At 41.6% G+C, this 26,250-nt stretch overlaps 1 protein-coding gene across 7 annotated transcripts in view; it reads right to left on the bottom strand.

The window, feature by feature from the left end:
• The window catches only part of RELCH (RAB11 binding and LisH domain, coiled-coil and HEAT repeat containing), a 251,582-nt gene that overhangs the window by 168,356 nt on the left and 56,976 nt on the right, over positions 1–26,250 (bottom strand). For 4 of the 7 annotated variants that reach the window (XR_012244472.1, XM_073630909.1, XM_073630907.1 and 1 more), the window contains exons 2-5: positions 17,575–17,664; positions 7,014–7,052; positions 3,282–3,353; positions 3,106–3,161 (exon numbers count right to left, since the gene is read on the bottom strand). Coding sequence is in view for 6 of the 7 variants with exons in the window: in XM_073630909.1 (XP_073487010.1) it covers positions 3,106–3,161; positions 3,282–3,353; positions 7,014–7,052; positions 17,575–17,664 (257 nt within the window). In the remaining variant the exon portion in view is untranslated. The remainder of the gene's footprint in view (positions 1–3,105; positions 3,162–3,281; positions 3,354–7,013; positions 7,053–17,574; positions 17,665–26,250) is intronic. The other 3 variants (XM_073630910.1, XM_073630912.1, XM_073630911.1) reach the window with 2 other exon arrangements.

Raw genomic sequence — 26,250 nt, 5'->3', positions numbered from 1 at the left:
AAAACACCTTTGGGATGAATTAGAACTGAGACTGCAAGCCAGGCCTTTTGTCTACATCAGTGCCTGACCTCACAAATGAGCTTCTGAAAAAATGGTCAAACATTCCCATAGACACACTCCTAAACCTTGTGGACAGCCTTCCCAGAAGAGTTGAAGCTGTTAATATCTGCAAAGAGTGGGCCAACTCAATATTGAACCCTATGGACCAGTGTTGCCAACCGCCTGTTAATTTACGGGCAGCCAGTAAAAAAGATGCAACTGCGCATGCGCCGTTCCGAAGCCTGCCTGGCTCGGGAAAGCTTGTACATGCTTGGCTGGGCGGCGCATGCGCAGTAACGTAATGGCCCCGCCTGGCACCATTTTTAAATGGAAGTCAGTGCCACGCATTATTGGCGGTGCCGCTCACCACAGCAGAGGAGGAGCTGCTGCCAAGGAGGAGTGACACGGACTCATGTGAGGGGGGGTAATAAAAAAAAAGAGGCAGAGAGGAGGAGTCAGAGGACATTACTGGGGGTGAAGTGGACAGAGGAAGACACTGATGTGCTGCGGCGCTGCCCTGTGGAGAGGTGAAAGGGGCACAAGAGGACGACACTGATGTGGAGAGGTAATATGAAGGGGGACAGAGGAGGAAACTATTATGTCTGTGCAGTCTCTGACCATCTCCTGTACTATGTCCGCAGTCTCTGACCATCTCCTGTATCCTGTCCGCAGTCTCTGACCATCTCCTGTACCATGTCCGCAGTCTCTGACCATCTCCTGTACCATGTCCGCAGTCTCTGACCATCTCCTGTACCATGTCCGCAGTCTCTGACCATCTCCTGTACCATGTCCGCAGTCTCTGACCATCTCCTGTATCATGTCTGCAGTCTCTGACCATCTCCTGTACCATGTCCGCAGTCTCTGACCATCTCCTGTACCATGTCCGCAGTCTCTGACCATCTCCTGTACCATGTCCGCAGTCTCTGACCCTCTCCTGTATCCTGTCTGCAGTCGCTGCCAGTGCAAGGGCAATGCTGCAGACCCTGATGTAAGTGGGAACTCTGATGTAAAGGGGACACAGTGGACTCTGACATAAGGTGGTCTCTAGTCACCAGAGCCCCCCTTACATCAGAGTTCCCCTTAGATCATGATCTGCAGTGTTCCTTTTTACATAAGAGTTATGCAGGCTCTGATGTATGGGGGAACTCTGTGCTGGCAGGGCTATAGTAACCTGACCTTCATGTAAATTGAGAAATATGGTTTTTGACTTTTGTTTAACTTAAACACGTTGCTAGTAGCACTTATATGTTTGCTTATAGTTTAAATATTATTATTTGCACTGTTTAGCACTAAAAACTGTTGTTTTAGGTACTTTTTTGCAGTGCCAGTAAATTTCGTGATTTTTTATGACAACACTGCTACGGACTAAGACTGGGATGCCAATAATTCCATCTACCCATACCAAAGATGGGGCATAATTCCTCCCACTGACCCAACAAAGGGGTGCAATTGGTCCCAATGACAGCAACGATGGGGCACTATTTCTGCCAATGACACCAACGATGGGGGCACTATTTCTGCCAATGACGGTAAACTTTTTCTCCCAATGACACCAACAATGGGGCAGAATTCCTCCCACTGATATCAATGATGGGGCATTGTTTGTTCCCACTTATGCCACTACATTTTCTACTCCCACTGACCGCAGTCTGATTCCCTCAAAGTCTGACGGTCAGTAAACTGGTCCTTTGTTTAAAAAATTTGTAGTCCCCTGTTCTAAACCAAAGTATGGACTTTCGGTTATGGAGCTGGAGAAAACATCACTGTACTACAAGTGTAGTGATTACCACACTTGTGCTCTAACGATGGCTAAAAGTTCTCTGCCGTGGTGGCAGATAGGTCTTGTAGTTTGTTCATTCATAGATCTCTGTGACTGAATTGTGTAGCTATGCAGCCAAAGCCACACACAGCCATGCAAAATTCAGAGTCACAGCCGCCACCCTAAATATGGGTGCAAAGTGTAACATGGAATAAAAGGTGCACTTAGCCATAGCGCCGGGGAAAAAAAAAAAAAAAGTGAAGAATGCGTGTTTACACTTGTTTTTCAAAAGCGTCCATTTAAAAGTCCATAGGGGCCGAAATTGCACAATTCTGCTCCTGTAATATAAGTTGGTCGAAAACTGACCATTAGAGAAAAAAAAAACCTGCAAAAGTACAGCATGATATAAAGAACTTGCTTTAATCTATCAATTAAAAATAGGCGATGGGGGGAGCAAAAGTTGAATAAAATGAATCAAACGATGGGCTCTAGATATGGAGAAATCCTTAACAGCACAGGAAAAAGCTATGTTATCACTTAATTGGGTGAATACAAGTGGTAAAACTAGAATATGAGGAATGACTGTATATTATTTTTCTCCCTTTTTTTTTTTTTTTTTAAATCGGTTTATATACCAAGACCCCTTTGACACTGAGGTTTTGCGGCACTTTGGAAGCGCTTCCCATTAACGTCAATGGACAGGGTAGTTTTTGAGGCGCTTTTTAAAGCACGCCGAACATGTCCCAAAGATGCTGCTGCTAGCACACTGCCCCAGTGTGAAAGCATCCATTGAAATGAATGGGAAGTCGTTTTCACATGCTTTTCAGGCGCTATTTTTAGCGCAAAAGCACCTCAGTTTGAAAGGGGTCTTAGAGAGAGAGGTGGAGGCAAGAAATTAACAAAGAATGAAGTATATAGCAACTTAGTGGTTAGAGTTAGTTTTGTGATGGGAAATGGAGAGAAGGAATTAGGAAGAGACTGGGATAATTGATATTGCATATTAGGATAATTTATATTATTACATACCAGTATTGGACTCTTTTTTTTTTTTTTTTTTTTTTTTTTTGTGCAATTTGTTTTTGGAAAGAAATTTCTGAAAAAATTAATAAAACGTTTTGGAGAAAATACACCTCTAAATCACCCGACTTTGCACACTCCAACTGTGAATGGGGGCCAACATTTCTTGTTACTTAAGGATGGAACAACAAACAATTTAGTGGCTTACTGAAAACACAACAAAGCATAACTCTAGAATAAAAGGAGCTTTTTAAATACCTTCCAAACAAAATGCATACAATCCATCATACCTGAATTTCAGGACACGATTTATAATTCTTTCGTTCCTGCAAAGGAACATCGTTTTCTGCAATACAGAAATAAAAGAAATGAATCTACTTAGAGCGAAAATCATACTGCTCATCAAATGATTAGCCAGAATTTATTAAAGAAACTAGGAAGAAAGAAAAAATTGTATGTACACCACCTGCAGCCAGTGTCAAGTTGACCCTGAGGGCCTGAATGGTCTCCTTGGCTTTTCGTAGCTCAAACTCCAGGACTGGACAGGGTTTTGGATTAAACACACACAGGCATCCAACCAAGAAAAGGGAAACAAAAATAAAAATAAAAAGCAAGGATGGGTGTGGAAAAATATCTATACAGTTTGTACTGGAACAGAAAGCATGCAGTCTAATGGAACTTATGAAAGCATGCAGCAGAGTTGGCTTAGCAAACTAATGAATGTTGTCTTGTGCTATGGCGATGAATCTAATCAAACCAAATTCAGTTCAAGCTGTCTGACAAGGAGCTTCAGCGACAGGGAAAGAAATCATATGTGCACTTGAATTTTAAATTGTACTTAGCTCTGCAAAAGATTGTTTTTTTTTTTGTTTTTTTTGTTTCACAAAAGAGGTTTTTTTATCCTCTTCTTGATGGGAACAACCAGGCTGGAGACCACGTCTTATCTACCTCTCTTTTATAAGCAGAGTAGATCCTAGCTTTTCAAGTTGCAAAATCTGATTTAAAAAAGGAGGGTACTGACTAAACAGAGATGCCAATATGCCACAGTGGAATTGGCAATGTGTACTAGTGGCAGGTCTAGGTATTACTTTGAATAAGCTTTGTAGCTGTGGTGCTTATTTTGTCCTAAATAACGTCCGTTATTCCACTAAGGCTTCGACCACAATGGTGTGTTCGCCCAACAGGCATATTTCAGCACCCAGAAGCAGGGCCGGCTGCCCTGGGCATTGTGGTATCACATGAGGTTGGGGAGCACTATGGGGGGGGGGGGGGGTAAGAATTGTTCTAGGAGGGATTTTTTTTTTTTTTTTTTAGGGGGGAATGGAGGGCAGGAGGTAAGAATTGTTCTATGAGGGGAAATTTGGGGGGGGGGGGAGTGCTAGTACTGGGATACGCCTGCTGGGGGAATTTGGGGAGAGGATTTGAGCTTGGAGGGGAGATGGGGGGCTGGATACAATTAGCTGACCTTGTCCCAGCACTGTCCAGGAGTTACAGGTGATGCATACAGCCCTCTGCCAGCAGTCAGCTGAAATAATGACAGAGGGAAATTTGTATATGCATATTCAAGCCAGTACTGTCGTATACAGACTTTGTGTTTGCGGTATACACCCTTTTATGCTTACGGCCATGTATGCGAGTATCACTCCAATGTGCGAACAACTGCAGCGTATTTCAGCTGGTCATTGATTTTGGCAGGTTGCCGGCAGTGGGCTATAACCCTCCTAGACTCCTATCCTACTGGCTGCAGAATTTGAGTAGAAAAAATGCTTGACGCTTGTAAACTCATGTAAAGCGTTTAGGCACATCAAGTGCTTAGGCCTTAATTGATTTAACTGGCCAGAAAAATAATTTATTCCGGCCACTGAAATGAATGAACCCTCAAGTGCTAAATGCACATGGCGCTTAAGCGCATCAAGCTTTTTTTCCGCCAAAACTCCTGGATGCGTTGGCTGTGAGTTTTTTTTTTCTGCCTCTCAACTCTCTTGCTTCTAAACTCCTCTAAATTACCCTGCATGTTAGCCTGGTGTTTAGAGAAAAAAAAATACCAGACACCCCTAGAAACAGCAGAAAACAGTCCAGTGTGCATAAACCCCTAGTGTCGGTTCACACAGGGGTGGCTTCAAAGTCGTCCGACTCTGAAGCTGCCCCATACAGCATTCTAATAAGAGCGACTTGAGTCGCTCCTATTAGAACGGTTCCATTGCAATGCAAGGAGTGCAACTTGTCAGGCGGCTAAGTCGCCTGACAGGTCGTCCCCTGTGTGAATCAGGCACCTGGATCACAAGATTAGCTAAACTTAATGACAAATCTTTTTTTAAGATTAGACAGTAAATATAAAGATATACATCAACTGTGTAACTATATTTTTGCCTGGAGTTTAGCTTTAAACTCAGCCAACACTATTAATAAAGACAAAAAAAAGGTATTCGTTTTAAACACAGCTAATTCTAAGTACTAAACTAAAGCAAGAAAAGTACTGTATATCCTGATAGAATTTGTGATACTAAACATAATAAGAACTTTACTGCCTCCAGTACAATGTTTGACAATATGTGTTACTATGTGTTTTTTTTTTTTTTTGAGAAACAGCCAAAGACTCTTAATTACAACACAACTCTTCTGTAAATAAGGTACAGAAGTGCATGACAAGGGGGACATTTATGTAAACTAGAGCAAATGGAAAGAACATTGCTTGTAGGTCACCTACATAGTAACAGATTTAAAAAAAAATAAAAACATTAAAAAAATAGGCACACTTTCCTTTGCACTGGTTTTTATAAATGAACTCCTATATATGCTGAATGCTAAGGATGAAAATCAATGATCATTTGTGAAAAAAAAAGAAAATCAATGATCAACATAAAATACATAGAAAACACAAAGAAAACAATAAATGTTGCAAATAATATAAAGGGAACACAATAAACGGAAAACCTATGTCAGACTGCAAGAAGCCAATGGCAGATGGAGCACATCACGTTTGGGAGGAAAGGCCAACGGTAACAAACACTCTGCTGCATGTTTCGTTCTTACAGATGATCTTAAGTGATCTTTTTTAGTTCTTTTATTTTTTTGGCAAATACTTATTTCATATCACTTCCATCATTTCTAAAACAGCAAGTAGTATAGTATAAGAACATGCACAAAGTATGACAGCTGGAACAAACTGTATGAAATACAGAAAACAGGTTTTAGAGAAGAGCGTTCATACATTTAACCCTAATAATGTATAAAGGTCCTTTATTCAGCAAGATGGGGTAAAGAACAAAGATGCTGACCCCATGGCAAGCAGACTTTTTCTACATTTTTGTGTAATCAGGCCAATTTTTTTTTTTTTTTTTTATTAGAGACCGGTGAATCCTAAAATTTACATACATTTTAGAAAAAAAAGGTATTATCTGTACAAGGGCCAGAAATCCTAGTCCAGTGCTGACTATTATTGGCACAAGATTCAGAAATCCTAGTCCAGCGAGGGTCATTATTTGCACAAGATTCAGAAAGCCTAGTCCAGTGCAGGTTATCATTGGTACAAGAATCAGAAACCCTGGTCCAGTGCAGGTTATCATCAGTACAAGGTTCAGAAAGCCTAGTCAGGTGCAGGTTATCAATGGTACATTCAGAAAGCCTAGTCCAGGGCAGGTCATCAATGGTACAAGGTTCAGAAAGCTTAGTCCAGTGCAGGTTATCATTGGTACAAGAATCAAGAAGCCTGGTCCAGTGCAGGTTATCATCAGTACAAGGTTCAGAAAGCCTAGTCCGGTTCAGATTATCAATGGTATAAGGTTCAGAAAGCCTAGTCCAGTGCTGACTATTAATGGTATAGGATTCAGAAATCCTAGTCCAGTGCTGACTATTATTGGTACAAGTCAAAAAGCCTAGTCCAGTGCAGGTCATCATTGCTACAAGAATCAGAAAGCCTAGTCCAGTGCATGTTAACATTGGTACAAGGTTCAGAAAGCCTAGTCCAGTGCTGACTATTATCAGTGCAAGTCAGAAAGCCTAGTCCAGTGCAGGTCATTATTAGCACAAAGTTCAGAATGCCTAGTCCGGTGCAGGCTATTATTGGTACAATTCAGAAAGCCTAGTCCAGTGCTGACCATTAGCACAAGAATCAGAAAGCTTATTACATCGATGGCTAATATTGGTACAAGAGTCAGAAAGCCTAGTCTAGTGTCTTAAATTTTAGGAATACACTCACCAGAATTCCTTCTCTGATAATCTTCCAGGACCATGCCACCTAGAAAGATTGTTTCAGCCTATTAACAGTTTAAAAAAAAAAAAAAACTGTCCTACAAAAGACTCCTCTGTGTTTTATAGAAAGCAAAGCACAGATCTAAAGTTATTAAAAATGTATTTAAAAAAAAAGGTAGAAACTCATGAGGGCATTACTATATTCATGTACAATTCCAGATTTCCCTGTTTACCTTCCACAACAGCACAACTTTCATGAATTACCATATAAAAACCTGGGTAGAAATACAGCTTCTCCATCTATAGAAGATGTAAAAGCTGTAACGAAGATTTTATATGGAAAGGTGGTAACTTTATCTCAGCAATTATTTAGCAGAGTGGGCGATGGTACTGATAAACACTATAGATGTTGACTACATGTAAAGGCAATCAGACAGTTTGAATCTCAGCCAGTTCAACAGGAACCAGCTGAGATTTTAACTAAGGATGAGCTCCAGCCCACGTGCAGAGCCCGCCAGGAAGTCGGCACTGCGCTGCGCAAATCACAGGCAGTGAGACATTGTCCCGATGCGCGGCTGCAGAGATCAGGAAATGTCTCACCGCCTGTGATTAGCGCAGCGCCGACTTCCTGGCGGGCTCTGCACGTGGGCTGTAAGAACACGCCTGAGCTGAGCTCAGCCTTAAATTTTAACCATGTATGGGCAGACCGAATGTATCCAAGTTGATCGGTCAATCAACTTGGGTACAACCAACCTAGTGGATTTAGTGATTATCGCTACCAGGAGGTATGTTACTGGCCAGATCTCCAGGTGAAAACAGAGGGAAAAGGCCTAAAAAAGAAAACTAGAGCCGTCACTACATCCAACGATTGGCAAGCTGCAATATATTACATTTTTAGTTTTGGGTTTAATATCACTGAAGGTTAAAGCATTATTAAACCCAAAATCAAACATTATATTGCAGCTTACCGATTCTTAGATGCAATGACTGAATTAGTTAGCTCTCTTAGGCTTTCTTTCTTCGATTTTCAGCTAGTGATCCAGCCAGCAATTTGTTTTTCAAAAACTCAAGCTCTCCAGCAAAATGTATTAGTTAACACAGATGAGACACACCGCCTAACACAAGCAGGGGTGATGATCAGCTTTTATTTATTTATGCAAAACCTTTACCCCCCCTCCAAAAAAAATAAAAAATAAAAAAAACGTTTGCTATAACTGATTATAGAGTGTGAACTGGAGGAGTTTGGCTTCAATTTTTAGTGTATCTAAAGCCTGGTACACACGATCAGATTGTTGGCCAACCAAGCGCCTGATTTTTGTCAAAAGGGCGTGTGCCTGAATCTTGTCTTGCAAAGTAACGGAACACAATTGTCGGCCAACAAACACGAACGCAGGGACGTACAAGGAATTTCAGCTCTTGAGCGCCACCCTTTGGGCTCCTTCTGCTAATTTCGTGTTTGGTGAGCATTGATTCCGAGCATGCGTGTCTGTACTTTCAACTTTTGTGTGACGAACTTGTGTACTGACCATCAGAAAATCTGACAACAGATCGTTGTCCGTCGAAAATTTACTAGTCTGTCATCCAACATTTGATGGCAGAAAGTTGGACAACAATTGTCAAAAGGAGCGTACTAACGATAAGATTTTAGGACAACAGTCTGTCAACAGACAATCCCTGCCAACAATCTGATCGTGTGTACGAGGCTTAAGGGTCCATAACAATATACTTTTGGCTTTGAGTTTAATACCGCTTTAACCCAGAAGTATGTGGATTGCACTTTGAGGAATATTATTCACAGTATTCGTTTCATGGGCCTTTAGCTGTCATCCTTTGGGATTTTGCGCTTAGAATTTTTTTAATGGATTCTGCAGATATGAATGGTTGCTATTAAGGTCTAATTTCTCCTTGCTTATTATCTATTTTTGTGGATTGTGCACTGGATGTATGTACTTTTGATTATATATTCACAATTAATGAAGGAAAGCTTATTTTGCACAGTTGTAGGGTGGAATGCATATTGTTGGCATTGCAGAAGCACTACTAATTGATAGGCCTTGAATTTTACGTATCGAGTTTCCTCGCTTGATGGTTTCACTGTAACATCTACTAGACAGATTAGGAGTGCGGAAATTGGTTCTTTTTATTCACTATAGAGTCAGCAAATTGTTATAGAAAATACAGCTGTCTAAATATGCACAACAAGAATGAAAGAATGTAACTAATTTGTGTTTCAAATTAGAACAATAGCTCCAAATGTGTGCTGCTAGAACAGGCATTATAGTTTCCTTTTAATCAAACATAGCAAACCAATATCCAAGCCCAAACCCCATAAATACTTTCCTTAATCTACAAGAGGACACGTGTTTAATTGTGTCGCTTGGCCAGAAAGAAAAGAAAAAAAAAAAAAATACCACTTGTCTTACAAATTCACACGGGTGAGCAGGGGTGTACATTGTGCTGAGTTCAAAGGCGGCTAAAGACAGTTTCTGGACAAAGAACCACTGTGCTATGGCCACATACAAACTAGCCAACTAGCTGTGGCCATTTTGTGCTCGGCCAAAACCCAGCACAGAAATGCTGAACCTGTATACACACCATATGTATCCAGAGTCAGTCCAAGGCTCTATTCGCATCTGAGTGAACGGTGGTGGTGCTGGCCATCGATTTGTACAAATTCAAGAAAGCTACCATTGACAGCTGCTATTGATTCCCCTGGCGGCTGACCATGTGAATGTAGCCTTATCAGATGACCACTGATCCAGTGTTCATTATACTAGTCATATGAAACAGTGGGAAACATTTACTTTGTCATGATCAGAGGACCACAGTACCATTAACTTATAACATGTCAAAGACAAGGTCCCTGGGTCGAATCCAGCCCACCAGCCTTTGTCAAGTGGCCCTCACACCCAGTTTTGCAGCTGGAACATGGCGGAACTCCATTCCACCACTTCAAAATCTTGCGCTCCCCCACTTCGCTGTCACTTGTAAACACAGAAACCTTCTGTGTTTACAAGGGAAAGCTTTGCTCTCCGTGGCTCCTGGAACTAACAGATTCCTGCACGCGCTTCATGGTGAGGACAGATCGCCAGAATCTGAGAGAGAGAAACCAATCTTCCTGCAATGGCGAGGCAAAGCCACCTACACATGGAGGTGCTAAATCTGGGCCAGGTAGGAGAGAGATGCAAGAAAGCTTTTGGGGGGGTTGCACTCTGGACGGGGGCACCTCCGAACCCTCCACTCTGGACATAACTCACTTCTGAAATCTGCACTCAGTGCGTAGGGCACCCCTGAACCCTGCACTCTGAACGCAGGGCACCCTTGAATCCTGCACCCTGGACATAACACACTTCTGAAATCTGCACCCCAGATACAACCGACCCTTTGAGGGCACCAATACTGCTGAATAGCCCACAATGAAAATGGCGTTTGACTTATAAAGATGGGTGTCCATAAATATCCCAATAATGACACGTGATGCTCCAGATTTTGAGTATCACTTGTAACATAAAAACTGTGGGGAAAAATAGGACAGTACAGAAGAACATTTCCATGGGATTTGGGATGCTCAGATTTGCCAGGGTCCTGCAGGAAGGCTAAAAGCCATCACCCTTGCATAGGTGAATGCACAAGAATCTGGGTGTATTGTATTTTTGTCTCCCAATTTAGCAGTTTTTTTTTTCTGGGGTTGAAGGACCTGGAAACCTGCCATTCATGCAGTTTCCAGCACTACATTCAAACCGCATTGCCGTCCGTAATCTGCAGTGGGTGCCAGTGCAATCTTAACAACACCCCAAACACAGGTCGCAAAGGCAGTGGGTTTGCCTGCAACAGATTGCATGGTACAAAACAACCATACTCTCCAATTGCAGTGCAGTTCCAAAATTGGTGCATGCACAACTTTGGTGCGATGCAGTGCGATTTGAGCCCGTTCAAAATGAATGGGCTCAAATCACACCACACTGAATTGCATGTAAATTGAACAGGAATGGGGTGCGGTTCCTGTGTGATTTATATGCAATTCATAGAGTGATCCGAGGCTCCAAGTGGATCTAAAACCTCATTGCAAGTCATCACCTTTGAACAGCTGATTCTGCTCTGAGGTCACATATTGTTAAAAGTTTACACACACTCATTTACCACTGCCCTGGCTGTACTGTCTGGCAGGGTTGTGCAAACTGTGGTATTGGATGGACAGAATTACAAATCCTTTAAAGTGATTGTAAAGTCTTTTTTTTTTTTTCAAACAAACATGTTATACTCATCTGCCCTGTCCTCTTCTATGGTTCCCTCTTCGCTGCTCCTGGCCCTTCCCTGCTGTTGAATGCCCCCACAGCAAGCAGCTTGCTATGGGGGCATCCGAGCGGAGCTGCAGCTCCATCTACCCATTCAGACACGGAGCTGCGGTTCGGCCTTGCCCCCTCTCTCTCTGTCCTGATTGGCTAACTGACTTTGATTAACAGCAGCAGGAACCAATGGCTCAGGAGGGAGTGTCCCGGACAGCCGAGGGACTCATGGACATCGCTGGATAGTGATGGGGCTTGGGTAATTATTAGGGAGGCTGAGGGGAGCTGCTGCACACAGAAAGCTTTTTTTATCTTAATGCATAAAATAAAAATTTAGATAAGAAAAAAAACCTTCTACCTTTTCAACCCCTTTAAGCAAATAAAAATGCTCTTATGTGTGTACTTTATCTGTGTTCAGCTTTAACGTCTGGCTTTTACTTTCTCATGGTATTTAGTAATTTAACCTGTTGTTGCCACCATCACTTGCAACACACTAAAATCTAAAAAATCACTTGGTGATATGAATTTTCCCATGTAGAGCAAACTGTTGGCGCTATATAAATCTTGTATAACAATATAATAATAGTTTAGCCTTCAGTTATAACAGGTTTAACTTTCAGAGCTTGTACACAGGCTGGAATTCCATAGCATTCTTGTTAAGCTTTCTTTGTAACACAGTCCAAGCTATTTATGGAGGGTGGCAACAGAAGCGCTAAGCCTGCAATCTGGCTACTTGAGCAGGACTAGCTTTAATTAGGCCTATTTGGATAACACGTGAGTCACCTCAGATGTCATCATCCACAATCTGTGGTACTAAATACCTTGGACCATCTCCTTTCCAAAAAGGGGTAATTTGGGGGGTATTTGTACGGTCTTAGCATGTTACAGCCTCAAGAGATATGAGAGGCCGTCACACATCAGGTGTGATCAATTTCCAATGATTGGTACCATAGCTTGTAGACTAACTTTCACACAGACCAAAAATTATACACTGATTTGCGTTATTTTTGCCAAGAAATGTAGCAGTATAAATTTTGGTCAAATTGTATGAAGAAAAATTACTTATTTGCAAAATTTTATAACAGACTAAGAAAAAGCAATTTTTTTTTTTTAATTTGTAGCGCAAAAAAAAACAAAAAAAAAAAACATTGGTAATTAATTACCACTGTAAGAAAGCTCTACTTCTGTGAATAAAATGATACAAATTTCATTCAGGTACAGTGTTGCAAGACTGAGTAATTCTCATTCACAGCACGACAGCACTGAAAGCAGAGAATTGACCTGGGCAGGAAGGGGGTGAAAGTGCCCTGCATTGAGGTGGTTAAGGCAGCGTTCATTTTTGTATGATGCACAGCAAACAAACAAAAAAAAAAAAAAACTTTTAAATTAATGAATTCTTAATGTTACCCAATGCACTTTGCCAACATGCCTGAGAAATAGTGCATCAAAACGCATGGTAACAAGAAGCCATGCGTTTTGGGGATTGCACTTCTTTTGTGCGATTTAGAACAGCCCACTGAAACATATGGGCTGCCCTAAATGTGATGTACCACACATTTGTTTTTGTGTCTATGTACAAATGGAGATATTCCCATTAACTGTCTGTCCAAGGAACACAACAGTACATCTTAGGGATGCCCTAAAACAGAGGTCGGCAACCTGTTGATCGTAATCTACCCGTTGGTCGTGGCCAGGTGACGGATAGATTGCGTTCCTGCATTGCTGACCCCGGGCTAAACTTCTCCTCCCCAGTGGTGTGAAGTCTGGGGTAGAGAAGGAGAGAGCCGTGCCGGCGGACCAGGAAGGAGAGAGCTGGCGGACCAGGAAGGAGAGGGCCAGGCCGGTGGACCAGCAAAGAAGACCTGCTCAGGTACTGAGCTACTGCTTTCATTGAAGCAGCAGGTGTAGGCTCACTGGGGCTGCTGTGGCTGTCAGATCAGGGAAGGAGAGAGCTAGGCAGGCAGATCAGGGAAGGAGAAGGAGAAAGCCAGGCAGTCGAGCCAGGGAGGAGAGAGCCCACAAGTCAGAACAGGTGAGGAGGGAGCCAGGCAGGCGAAGCAGAGAGCCGGCTGGGTGGAGCAGTGGAGGAGACTTCAGTGAGACCCCTCTCACTGAAGCAGCACTGCAGGTGTGGGCTCACTGGGGCTTCTGCAGCTGCCCAAGTTTCTTTAGCACTGTGTAACAAAGAAAAAACTGAGATGGCCGCAGCAGCCCTAATGAGCCCACACCTACAATGCAGGTGTTAGAGGAGATCTCTATCATGAGGAATATGGGTAGAAGGGGTCATTTTGGTAGTACTTTGTAAAGTGGTCTGTGCTTAGGGCTTGTTCACATTAGTGGTTGGAGGGCATAAAACCCCTTAGCTGAGACACAGTTTTACCACCTCAAAAACCACTCCCCATTGGGATGCAGAGACAGCAGCCGGGGAGTGTATACACGGTGGTCACGATGCTTTGGTTCGTGGCCACGGAAAGAAATTCTAGGTCTTTACTTGTTATATTGGGGGATTGCTAGTAAACAAATTTCTATAAATAAAAAAGGCACACCCCAGAGATCTTTGATCTCCTCCATGTTGTTCATGTAGACCTCCACCGCCTAAAGGTTGCCTACCTCTGCCCTGAAATATTCCCTTCCTAGAAGGTTGCCCCCACTGGAACATTTCCCTTCAACTCTTATTTTGAGGACAATTTTGGATATTCCCTCGCTTTCCTTTCTCTGTGACAATGGTCACCAGTACAAATAAAAGGTATGAATCTCTTTAATGGGAGAACCGTTAGCAATAAAATCAGAGAGTGTCTAAACCTTTCCCCACTCTAAAACTAGACTTATATTTTAATTATTTTTCAGAGGTACTGCTGGAGATGCAGTATGTCATGAGACAGGCAAATGCTCTTTTGGGTCTGGCTTGTACAGCATCAAGCTGCTCTTAATTTATTTTCACTAGAGAGATGTCTGGTATCCCATGTCAAGAAAGTGGCCCCTGGCATCCAGGTATGAGACTACCAAACAAGAAAATTGCAATTCAATGAGACATAAATTATTCAACTGCAAACATCTCATACTGGCAAGATAAACATGTGCTGGTTTGGTCCCAGATGGATTGACATTGTTTATCAATGCATTCCCAGGACATTCCCCTTAAAACACATTTGAGATCTCCAATCAACTCCATGCTGACAGAAAACGCATGGTATGCCATATGGAACTACCAAACAGAAGAAGATCAGTCCAGCACTTCACATATACCCAGAATACTGACACCATACCATCTGTCTCATGACAGGAAAAACACAGAGGTGGTGTGACAACGAAGGGAATTTTACACACCCTACATTCTGTACCAATTTGTTGGTGGGGACAATCACGATAGCGTGAAGAAGAACATAGAAAATACTTAGGTGCCTAACATCTTAGAATTATTTCTATTAAAGTAAATCTATCACATGTATGCCAAAATCAAATTGTTTGATCATTGAATTAATATCTTTTAAACAGAAGTGTTTTAGCTGCTTTTTATATAGACCTTACGCCAAACAGATACAGTATTTGCAGAGTTGCGAATTCTTTAGGAGTTCTTTGCTCCTTATCTAGTGCTGCAGATACATAGCTGCAATGTTGAATATATAGAGTCACAGTGTAGCTCCAATACTGGCAGCCTTGCTACTTTAATATGCTACTTTATCCAATTCATGAATTTGCATATGCCCAAGAACTATTTTCTTGCTGACAGTTTCCTGTAGGAAGAAAATATTGCGGTTGACGTTTTCGACCCCCAATTTTGAAAGTACTAGTTTCTAGTTTGTCAGGTTGATCGAATGGCTTCAAACCTTACTAAGGCTCTGGCCTGGAACCAGAAAAAGGACTGGGAAAGAGGGCATTCTTCAGAATAAATATGTTGGGCTGAATGCCCTACGTGAGATTACTTCCCCATTTAGACGTTAAAATGGAAGTAAACCAATCAATTTAACAGTTTCACAAAACCGTTACGTTCCCGTAACGTGCCGGTAATATAACTGTCACATTGGTTGTGCTCTCAGCTAAACTGTCAAACCATCCAATGGCTGGTGTCATAACTGATCACATGTGCATCATGGCATTTGAAGATTAAAGTGGAATTCCACCCACTTTTACAACTCTTCAGCATCCCTCACTAAACTGTGCACTGTAAACGAATTGTATATTTTTACTTTTTTTTTTCTCAGCACTTACTGTATATCTGCTGTATTCATTTTTCACTTCCTCCTCCCTGGCCGCGGCCCATCGCATCATTTCCTGTTTGCAATGCCTTCTGGGAAGGGGCGGCAACTTCCTCTGACACTGCCGTTGCTATGGAAACCTGACCTGAAACCTATTACACTGCTTGTGCTGCACTGAGCATGTGCGAGATCTGCAAGGATGAGATCCAGGAAGAAATACAGTCTGGCTTCAGATGCCCACACTTAAGATGGCCACTGCCTGCTGTAAGTTTATAAAATAATAAACTACTGCTATAAACTAACAAAACAGATCTTAGTTTACAGACTAACTTTACTAGAATACATTAATCTTGCGTATTATAGGGGTATTTTTATTTAAAAAGTATCATGTCGGCCGGAACACCACTTTAAACAGAGGCCAAGATGTCAGCTTCCTTGACTGAAAACAATAGGAGGGTTTACTTCCACTTTAATCATCCCCACAGGAAGCTGATGCTGGAAGACCTCATAATTAGCAACAGGTCCTGCTCTGATCAAGGTCCAAATTCAGAAGATTTTATTTATCTATGTATAGGTAGAGAGAAAGACTAACTCATTAACACTCCTACTCCCCCCCTCCCCTCCTCATCTCTACATTCCCCACTATCTGGCCTCACTGCCTCCTCTCTACCTTCTTCCTTCCCCTCCTTCATTCACAATCCTATTCAGTAGACTGAAAGCAAATTTTCACCTAAAGCTGAAGTCTAGGTATAATTATAAGTTACCCTTGCAGTAAAGCTATCCCGACACTGCAAGGTTAATTGCCTATTTTATTTAGGGGGAACATAAACAAGCAGTTTACTTGCCTTCCCTTCTGTAGACTTCCTCCCAGCAGCATGACCAGCTCCACAAAGCCACTTGTCTTGGCTGCTCTGTAGGTTGCCGGCAGCCATAACTCAGATACAATGCAGAAACCAGTAGTCCTGCATTGCAAGCGAAGATGCCCCAGGCCTGCTGACACAACCCAGAGCATCAGAGAGAAAGGGTGAGTGCCGACAGAGAAGGGAATGAGGGATAAGCCATTATGCTTCCTCTAAATGAACATTTAACCCTTATGTGTGGTGCAGGGGGGCCTAACTGCAAGGTAACTTTTGATTTTACCTGGAATTCATCTTTAAGGTTAATTTTAATGCAATAAATGTAGCCATTTTTTACATTTTGAATTAAATTGCAAACCCATTTACATAGTCCTTCCTATTCTGCACAGGTGCTTCCTTGAGAAAGTCATGCTTTGCTTCTCTAACAGGTTTTTCCATTGCCCCATTACAAAAAACTAAAATGGTAGAGACTTTTTTTTTTTTGTTGTTTTACGATAGCAAGGTTTTTATTAGTAGCTTTTATCTTGGGTAAGTCCATATCTTTTTCACAGAGCATCAGCCATTTTATTCAGTCCATAAAGTACGTCATTGTTTACAATCCTCTTTCTTTGGCATACAAAGCATCTGAAAAGGTGTGTCATGACACAACCCTTCCTTCAAACCAAGGTCCTTCAAACCTTACACTTCCAGGTAGGTTCCAGGACATCCTGTCCATTTTTTTTCACCTCAGGTTGCCAGACTATTTTTGATATTCAACATTTTTAATCATTTTACACTTACAGCTTTCAGACTTTGTAAAAGACTCCCAAACTATACATTTTCATAAGGCACAGGACCCATAGAATAAAAAGGACTGTGCTACCGATTTTGTAGGTTCAGTAACAATTGAGCAAAATGTTTATCAAAGTGATGTTTTTGATAAAAATACACTGAAATCATTACTAAATCCCTACTGAATTTAAAGCATAAAAACGATGTTTAATACTTATTTATAGATTTTAAATTGTTCCTTTTTGTAAAGCGGTGAAAATTGTGTGCGTGGGATTTGTATATTTTTTTGTTTTTCCCATTTTCAAGGTTTTATTAATTTTTTTTTTTACATTTTTTCCTTTACTTAAAAGGCCGTCACAAGGAGACAACAAGGGCCTGGTTTTGCTAGAAGGCTAGTCAGGTAAGTTGTAGCTGTAAACTGCAGCACAAAGATAAATTATACTTCCGTTGGTACTCACCTGCCACACGCTCGTCAACTTCCCGGTTGCCATCATCAGAGTAGCGAGCAAAGTCCAGTGAATCAAGAGTGCTTATGCTACCAGCTCGATCTGCAAACAATAAGGATCGTTCAGTCAGGGGTGTGTCAAAATTTTAGAATTTCATAGAACAAGGAAGAAATACCACAAGTTAAATAAACATTAAATAATATTCCAGCGTAATCCATTTTACAGCATGATCGAGAACAATGAAAATAAAGACTCACAAAAATCCTCTTAGCCTATCATTAAATAAATAATATGCTATTAATCCAAATCTGTCACGATAAGAAAATTTCACAGCTGATATGATGAAAAGAATGTTCAGCTTCCATTCAAGGAGAAGATTAGTTTAGGCTTGATTTAGTGTGGTACAAATGTAGTGAATGTTTTCAGTAAAAATTAGGGAAAATTTTATATAAAAGTAAAAAATAAATAAATAATAAAAAAAAAAAAAACACAGGCACCATTTAAAACTCATAAGGCTAGATTCACACATATGCAAGTTGCGAACTGTCGCAAAAATCACACTGTTTCCAAACCCACAGACAAAATGCACTGCTTTCTAGCAGACGTGCATTCTTAATGGCACCCCCACACATAAGAACACACAATGTTTTTGCGGTGTGGGAAAACACATGGTCCTGCAGTTCTGTGCAAATGCCCTGCAGATATGCTTTGTAAAATCAGGAGCACTGTGATGGGCACATTTTATGTTAAAGGGAAACTCTGATGGGCACAACTAAAATGTGCCCATCAGCATGCCCCTGTAAATCTCTGAAGTACTCACCATACCTTGACAGGTAGTGGGCAGGCAGGGAGTGGAAGCCAGCAAAGGTAGCGAGCTGCAGGTGGCGGGATCTGCGCCAAGAACCTTGCTGAAGGGGATAGACTACACACGTGATGTCACACAATGCCTTGCAGACGGGCAGTGGGAGCGATAGCGAGGTGGGGCGCACACGCAACGTCATTGGTTGCTGGTACGCCCGCGGTCCCAGGAACCGACGGTTGCTGAGCGGCGGGAATCTGGCATGTTAGATTGTCAGGCTGATGGTTCCAACAGGAGCGTCACTTGGTCCATGTTCTGACTGCGGGCCGCCATTTAATGATGGCTGCATTAGAGATATATTTGGCAAGTTATATTCTATTACACTATGGAGATGCTTCTTTTTTAACATTTCACGAAGTGGACATGCAGATGAGATAGATCCTGTAGAATACTGGGAAGTAGCCTATTCAGTGACGAACCTTATGTGACCATCCTGCCTGTTGCAACCCAGTTGGGAAAAGTGCATTCTGACTCCCTTTTTTTTTTTTTTTTTTTAAAGCGGTCAACATATTCTGGTGACCATCCATGTATATATTCAATTCACAAGAATTGCTATGGTGGAACTGTGGGAGTTGAAGAAAACAGTATTTAAAAAGGACTACAATTTATACACTATATATCTGTATTTCAATAATTTAAAGGGGTTGTAAAGTCTAAACGTTTTTTTACCTTAATGCATTCCTTGCATTAAGGTAAAAAATGTTTAGGTGTCAGCATCACCCCCTTAGCCCCCCTTTACTTACCTGAGCCCTCATTTGATCCAGCACCGTGCACATCTGCAGCATTTCTCTCCACTCACTTCCGGGTCATGCTGGCTTTGCTGGGGCACCAGGCGCCATTGGCTCCCAGTACTGTCAATCAAAGCCAGTGACGAGGAAGCAGGATGGGGGGGGGGGGGCAATGGACTCAGCAGAGGGGCTCAGCACGCACGAGTGCCCCCATGGCAAGCGACTTCCTATGGGGGCACTAGCCAGAGAGGAGGGGCCAGGAGTGCCGGTTGGGGACCCGAAAAGAGGAGGTTCCTGCTCGCTCTGTGTGATTCCATTGCACAGAGTAGATAAGTATAGACAGGTTTGTTATTTTTATTTATTTAATTTACCTTTACAACCCTTTTAACCACTTGCCGACTAGCAGCTGTTATACGGTGGCAGGTCAGCTCTCCTGTGCAAATCGTCATAGCTGTGCGGCGGCTCGGGTGGACATGCGCCGGCGTGTGTCCGCGACCCGTGATTGCCTAGTACAGAGGCAGAATGGGGATCTACCTTTGCAAACAAGGCGGATTCCCATTCTGACAGATGACATGACAGATCTACTGTTCCCAGTCATCAGATCTACTGTCTCTGCCAGCCCATCCCCCCTACAGTTAGAACACACCCAGGGAACACAGTTAACCCCTTGTTCACCCCCTAGTGTTACCCCTTCCCTGCCAGTGTTTTTACATTGATCACTGCATTTTTATAGCACTGATCAATGTAATAATGTCACTGGTCTCCAAAAAGTGTCATTTGGGGTCAGATTTGTCCGCTGCAATGTGGTCCCGCTAAAAATCGCAGATCACCGCCATTACTAGTAAAAACAATTTTTAAAAAGTCCTTAAATCTATCCCATAGTTTGTAGACGCGATAAGTTTTGCGCAAACCAGTCAATATACGCCTATTGCGATTTTTTTTGCCAAAAATATGCAGAAGAATACTATATACGGGCCTAAACTGATGAATAAATTTGTTTTTTTATTTTTTGGATATGCATTATAGCAAAAAGTAAAAAAAAAAAAAAAAAAAAAAATTTCTCTTAAAAATTGTCACTCTTTGTTTATAGTGTAAAAAATAAAAACCACAGGAGGTGATCAAATACCACCAAAAAGAAAGCTCTATTTGTGGGAACAAAGGACGTCAATTTTGTTGGGGTACAACGTCACACGACCACGCAATTGTCAGTTAAAGCGACGCAGTGTCGGATCGCAAAAAATGGCCTGGTCATTAAGGGGGCAAATCCTTCTGGGGCTGAAGTGGTTAATATATTTGGATTGCAGTAGGGATCACATGATGATCAGATTTTTTTTCACTATACTGATTATATCACATGTGCCTGATTTTTTTTTTTTTTTTTTTTAGGGGGTTATAAGAGTTTGAGAGTGTTTATATTATTATGAGTGGAGGAGGCTCTGGAAGACATTTAACAAAATTGGAGGACACTAGGGGGTGGGAGGGATTTTCATTTGGATACCACATTGTTCACAAGCGTGTGCAGTGGGAGTGCCTGGGCACACCCTAAATCACTATGTGAAGTGCCGATTTCCTGTACTGCCTGAGCTTTGCCTGTGCCTGGGCTTCCCCGCCCTGCAGTCCTGCTGTCTTCCCTCTTCTCCCCCCAGCTGCTGTGGGGGATGTTTCAGTATGGAGAGTGGGTAAGGGGGGGGACTAGTAAATATGTCTTTTACCAGTGCCTTTCTTTTCTAAATGAACACCGTGAACACTCTCTCTCGCTGCGTTCATTATTAACCGAAGGATAGTAAACTGTTTGCTATGCTTCTGTCTGTGAATGAACAGGAAGCTGCTCAGCACAGCCGAGGGTGGCACCCCCCTGTCAGAAGATAATAAGACAGCAGGGGAGATCGCTGTATTAACATCGGATTGTTAGTACAGCGGCTCCGACCTGAGCCGTCAGTTTTTTTTTTTTTGTTCAGCTCGCTGGGTTGAAAAAGAAAAAACAAAAAAAAAAACAACACTTTCTCCTTTAGGGATAGAAATATGATGAAACATGAGCACCGAATACACATTATTCAAATTTTACTCGCTACGGTTTTCTAATTGCGGGAAACGACGTTGGCTATACATATGCATAAATACTAAAACATGTAAACAATAGTATTTCATCAAGAAACATTATTCCATGAAAAATCCAAGCTCAATATGGAATAAAGAAAATTCCAATAAGGACACCCACATGATATGCTCAACATTAAGTAGTCTCGTTCTTCTCTCGTTCTTGACTGTCAGTTTCCATAGAAACAAACGTTTGTCAGTTTGCTTCTCTACTTTCCCCTGGAAGCAGCGTGTGTTATATATAGCATTCCATAAATTTGATATACATACACACATACATACAAACATGTAGCAATCTACTAAATTTCGTTAGTAAAAGAAGTCCCTGGGATTTATTATTCTAGGCAGATTAGAGTTACAACACACTGCTCTTTATCAGTCTAAAGACTAAAGCCCTGTACACAATATCAGAATATCGTACAAACAATACCGTTTTCAAAGCGATCGTATGATAATCCGATCGTTGGTACACAGCTTTCATCCAAATTTTTCTGAAGGGACAAACACAAAAAAAATTTTTGGATGACACCAGATCGTATGATTTTTGTTTAATCAGTACAGATTTAGTCCAAAAATACAGTACAAATACATTACATCACTTCCAAATTTGTATTCTGTCATATGAGAATTTTCGTACTTTAGTAACCTATTCATTTTTTAAATGGCGACTAAATGCAAAAAAAAAAAAAACCACACACACGGATGATCATTCGTCCGATAATCTCATCCTCATCCTGTGTACTAAGTTTAAGGGCTGTATGCATTGAATGGCAGCAAATGGTATTAAAAATACTATGCGATACGAAGCGAGCATTTTTACCTTATCTGACTTTACAATTTGATGAAAATATGGATGAGGTGTAAACAGGTGGTTTTTTTTTGTTTTTGTTTATGGAACGTATATGTAAATATATATATATTTTTTTTCATATCTGTAAAAATGGTAGATGGCTTTAAATTTACTACAACAAACTTCTTTTCTACTCGTCATGTCTGTACAAAAAAAAAAAAACCCACCTGCTTCCCCAAAAAAACTCCTCCTGCCAGTACATTGTTAAAAGTTGAAAAGGTTTATGAAACGCAAAAATACATTGTAGTGCACACAAAGAGAAAATAATTTCCACATTTTCCATTAGATAGTCATGTAAAAGGTAAATATACCCAGTGGAAATTGTTGACTTTTTCAACATAAATGTGAACGAGCAAACATTAGATCGTCATTCACCCTCAGTTCAAACTAAATTTGGTGCAAATTCACTGCAGATACTGCACCACATGAAAATTGCAACCCATTCATGCGAACCAATTGCGGCGTGTATGTTAAAGTGTTCTTTGACCAAAAAAAAATAAATAAAAATCCACATCCTGGTCCTTTAAAGCAGATTAAACAGCACAGTGTTTGTTCTGTGTAATCTGCCCCCCTCTAAACTGTAAAAAAAACCCTCCCTGAACCTGCCACTTCCTGTATGCCCTCTCTATACTGACCACGATAAGTGGATTCACTTACGCATTTCTCTACGCCTCTGCTAGGCCGGTCCCTGCAGCATCTTTTCCCCAACGCTCCAGAGGACCAAGGTCCTGACATCATCATGATCAAAGCAAGGTTTATAGCAATGCACTGGATGGGACAATGCAGAGAAACCCTCCACCACTGGAGTGTGGGGAAGCCCTTCCTGGACGGGGAAGGAGCAGAGGATCAGGATAGTAAAAGCACATGTACTATCCCCAACAGGATACCCAATATGTCATGCTGTAAAATTGTCCACGCTCGTGCAATGGTGCCAAACTAAAACCTCCATAGGCGACACATTAAAAATGTCTACAGGTTACCAGTTTAGAGTTACAGAGAGGTCAAGTGCTAGAATTATTCATCTCGCTCAGACATTCAAATCAATACCTCACATGGTGCAAAAACCCTGCCGATGGTGGATGGTTCCCAGGCTCAGCAATCGTAACGTTAGCACGGGAACCACCAGGAAGGGACGGGGGGAACCTCTCCCACCGCTTCTAAAAGTGAATCCGCCACTGGGATAACTTTTAAAATCGGAAAGCCAGCCACCTAAGGGAAAGAATGATATCGAGGTTATGGCATCTAGTTGCAGCCATTATCCTGGTATTTAAACGCCAAAATCATGACGTACATCCCCATTTAGGCAGTCAGCAAGCACCACAGTAGACCGTGCTGGTGTGACTGAGCCCTAAAAGTCCAGTAACCCCAAATTTAAACAGATTGTCTAATAATAGGAGGAAAGAGGTTAGTTCTTTGCAAGCTGGCATTACAAAACAGCAGGAAACAGTTTTACGGACAGCATACTGTATGTAATCTGACACACTTCCATATTCTACGTGTCTATCATAAAACAATGTCATGAGGGCAATCTTACAAACAGCTGTAGTACTTCCCGACTGCACAGAACTATAATAATGCTTTAGAAGTCACCACCTAACAACCAGCCTGACTCACACCCTCACATCTTGAATTCTGACACCATCCCAATAGTCTTTTTACAATAAATCAATGTAAAACATGCAGGGCAAAGGACATTTGGTTGGTTAGTTTTACCTTTTTGCTTTCTTTTATAAACCCGGAAACAAATAGAGCTATCATTTATCAACCAAGGCAGGCACAAAGGACTTTGATCCCTGAACACACCTTCCTTTGCATTAATCAAAGTGTGCGTTTCAAAAAACAAGGCTGTTTCGAATACTGTAGCTTAAAGAGGAAGTAAACTTCCATCACTACCTTTTACCTATAGGTGAGCCTATAATAAGGCTTACCTATATGTAGTGTAAATATCTTCTAAAAAGGCATCGTTTAGGAGATATTTACTGTACATGCAGCAAGTGACATCCCTGGTGCAACCTTTCCATTGAGGGCCCCTGGTTCTACAACAAACTACAGCCTCAGAATTATGTAACTATTGAAACCTTGACATTTGTAAACTGACTTATGCTTGAATACTGAATTAGCCTTATTTTATTTCAGATCTTAACGAGGGATAACCATACCTTTTGGGGGTATGGGAACCAATGATGGGGCGTGAGAGGGCATCTCTGAATAATTTAAACAAAAATGGAACAGGATTCTATGTATTACTGTAGATGAAAAAGAAGTGGAGAAATTGACTTGATGTGTCAGATGAAAAGTCTATTTCTGACTATAGATGATGGCACTGTAATTAAATTAAATTTATATATATATATATATATATATATATACACACATACATATACATACATACATACATACACAGTGGGGGCAAAAAAGTATTTAGTCAGCCACCAATTGTGCAAGTTCTCCCACTTAAAAAGATGAGAGAGGCCTGTAATTGCCATCATAGGTATACCTCAACCGTGAGAGACAAAATGTGGAAACAAATCCAGACAATCACATTGTCTGATTTTTGAAAGAATGTATTTGCAAATTATGGTGAAAAATAAGTATTTTGTCAATATAAAAAAGTTCATCTCAATACTTTGTTATATATCCTTTGTTGGCAATGACAGAGGTCAAACGGTTTCTGTAAGTCTTCACAAGGTTGTCACACACTGTTGCTGGTATGTTGGCCCATTCCTCCATGCAGATCTCCTCTAGAGCAATGATATTTTGGGGCTGTCGCTGGGCAACACAGACTTTCAACTCCCTCCAAAGGTTTTCTATGGGGTTGAGATCTGGAGACTGGTTAGGCCACTCCAGGACCTTGAAATGCTTCTTACAAAGCCACTCCTTTGTTGCCCGGGCAGTGTGTTTGGGATCATTCTCATGCTGAAAGACCCAGCCACGTTTCATCTTCAATGCCCTTGCTGATGGGAGGAGGTTTGCACTCAAAATCTCACGATACATGGCCCCATCCATTCTTTCATGTACACGGATCAGTCGTCCTGTTGCCTTTGCAGAGAAACAGCCTCAAAGCCTGATGTTGCCACCCCGTGCTTCACAGTAGGTATGGTGTTCTTTGGTTGCAACTCAGCATTCTCTCTCCTCCAAACACGACAAGTTGTGTTTCTACCAAACAGTTCTACATTGGTTTCATCTGACCATATGACATTCTCCCAATCCTCTTCTGGATCATTCAAATGCTCTCTAGCAAACCTCAGACAGGCCCAGACATGTACTGGCTTAAGCAGGGGGACACGTCTGGCACTGCAGGATCTGAGTCCCTGGCAGCGTAGTGTGTTACTGATGGTAGCCTTTGTTACGTTGGTCCCAGCTCTCTGCAGGTCATTCACTAGGTCCCCCTGTGTGGTTCTGGGATTTTTGCTCACCGTTCTTGTGATCATTTTGACCCCACGGGGTGAGATCTTGCGTGGAGCCCCAGATCGAGGGAGAATAACAGTGGTCTTGTATCTCTTCCATTTTCTAATTATTGCTCCCAGAGTCGATTTCTTCACACCAAGCTGCTTGCCTATTGCAGATTCAATCTTCCCAGCCTGGTGCAGGTCTACAATTTTGTTTCTGGTGTCCTTCGACAGCTCTTTGGTCTTCACCATAGTGGAGTTTGGAGTGTGACTGTTTAAGGTTGTGGACAGGTGTCTTTTATACTGATAACAAGTTCAAACAGGTGCCATTAATACAGGTAATGAGTGGAGGACAGAGAAGCCTCTTAAAGAAGAAGATACAGGTCTGTGAGAGCCATAAATCTTGCTTGTTTATAGGTGACCAAATACTTATTTTCCACCATAATTTGCAAATAAATTCTTTCAAAAATCAGACACACTTAAGAGGGAAGTTGGGACTTTTCTTGGAACTCTCTGGGTACTTTATCTACTCTTCAATTAATATTACTCATAAAACATCTTTTTAAACCAGATATACACCTAATGGAATTTATTATTCTGTTCCCAGAATTGTTTGTCCCTACGACAGTATATTTTCACCTGTGGATACATCTTGCCCCATTCTATCTCTTTCTTCCTGCCCGATGTCGCATCTATAATTATGCCGCCTCGGCTCCCGTGGAGAGGCAATTTCCCTGGCCCACCCTGCTCCCACCACAGCACACT

This window comes from Aquarana catesbeiana, linkage group LG05 (assembly GCF_042186555.1).
Source record: "Aquarana catesbeiana isolate 2022-GZ linkage group LG05, ASM4218655v1, whole genome shotgun sequence".
Taxonomy (NCBI): Eukaryota; Metazoa; Chordata; class Amphibia; order Anura; family Ranidae; genus Aquarana; species Aquarana catesbeiana.
Note: the sequence above shows the minus strand (reverse complement) of the source record. Positions and strands in the feature narration are given on the sequence as shown.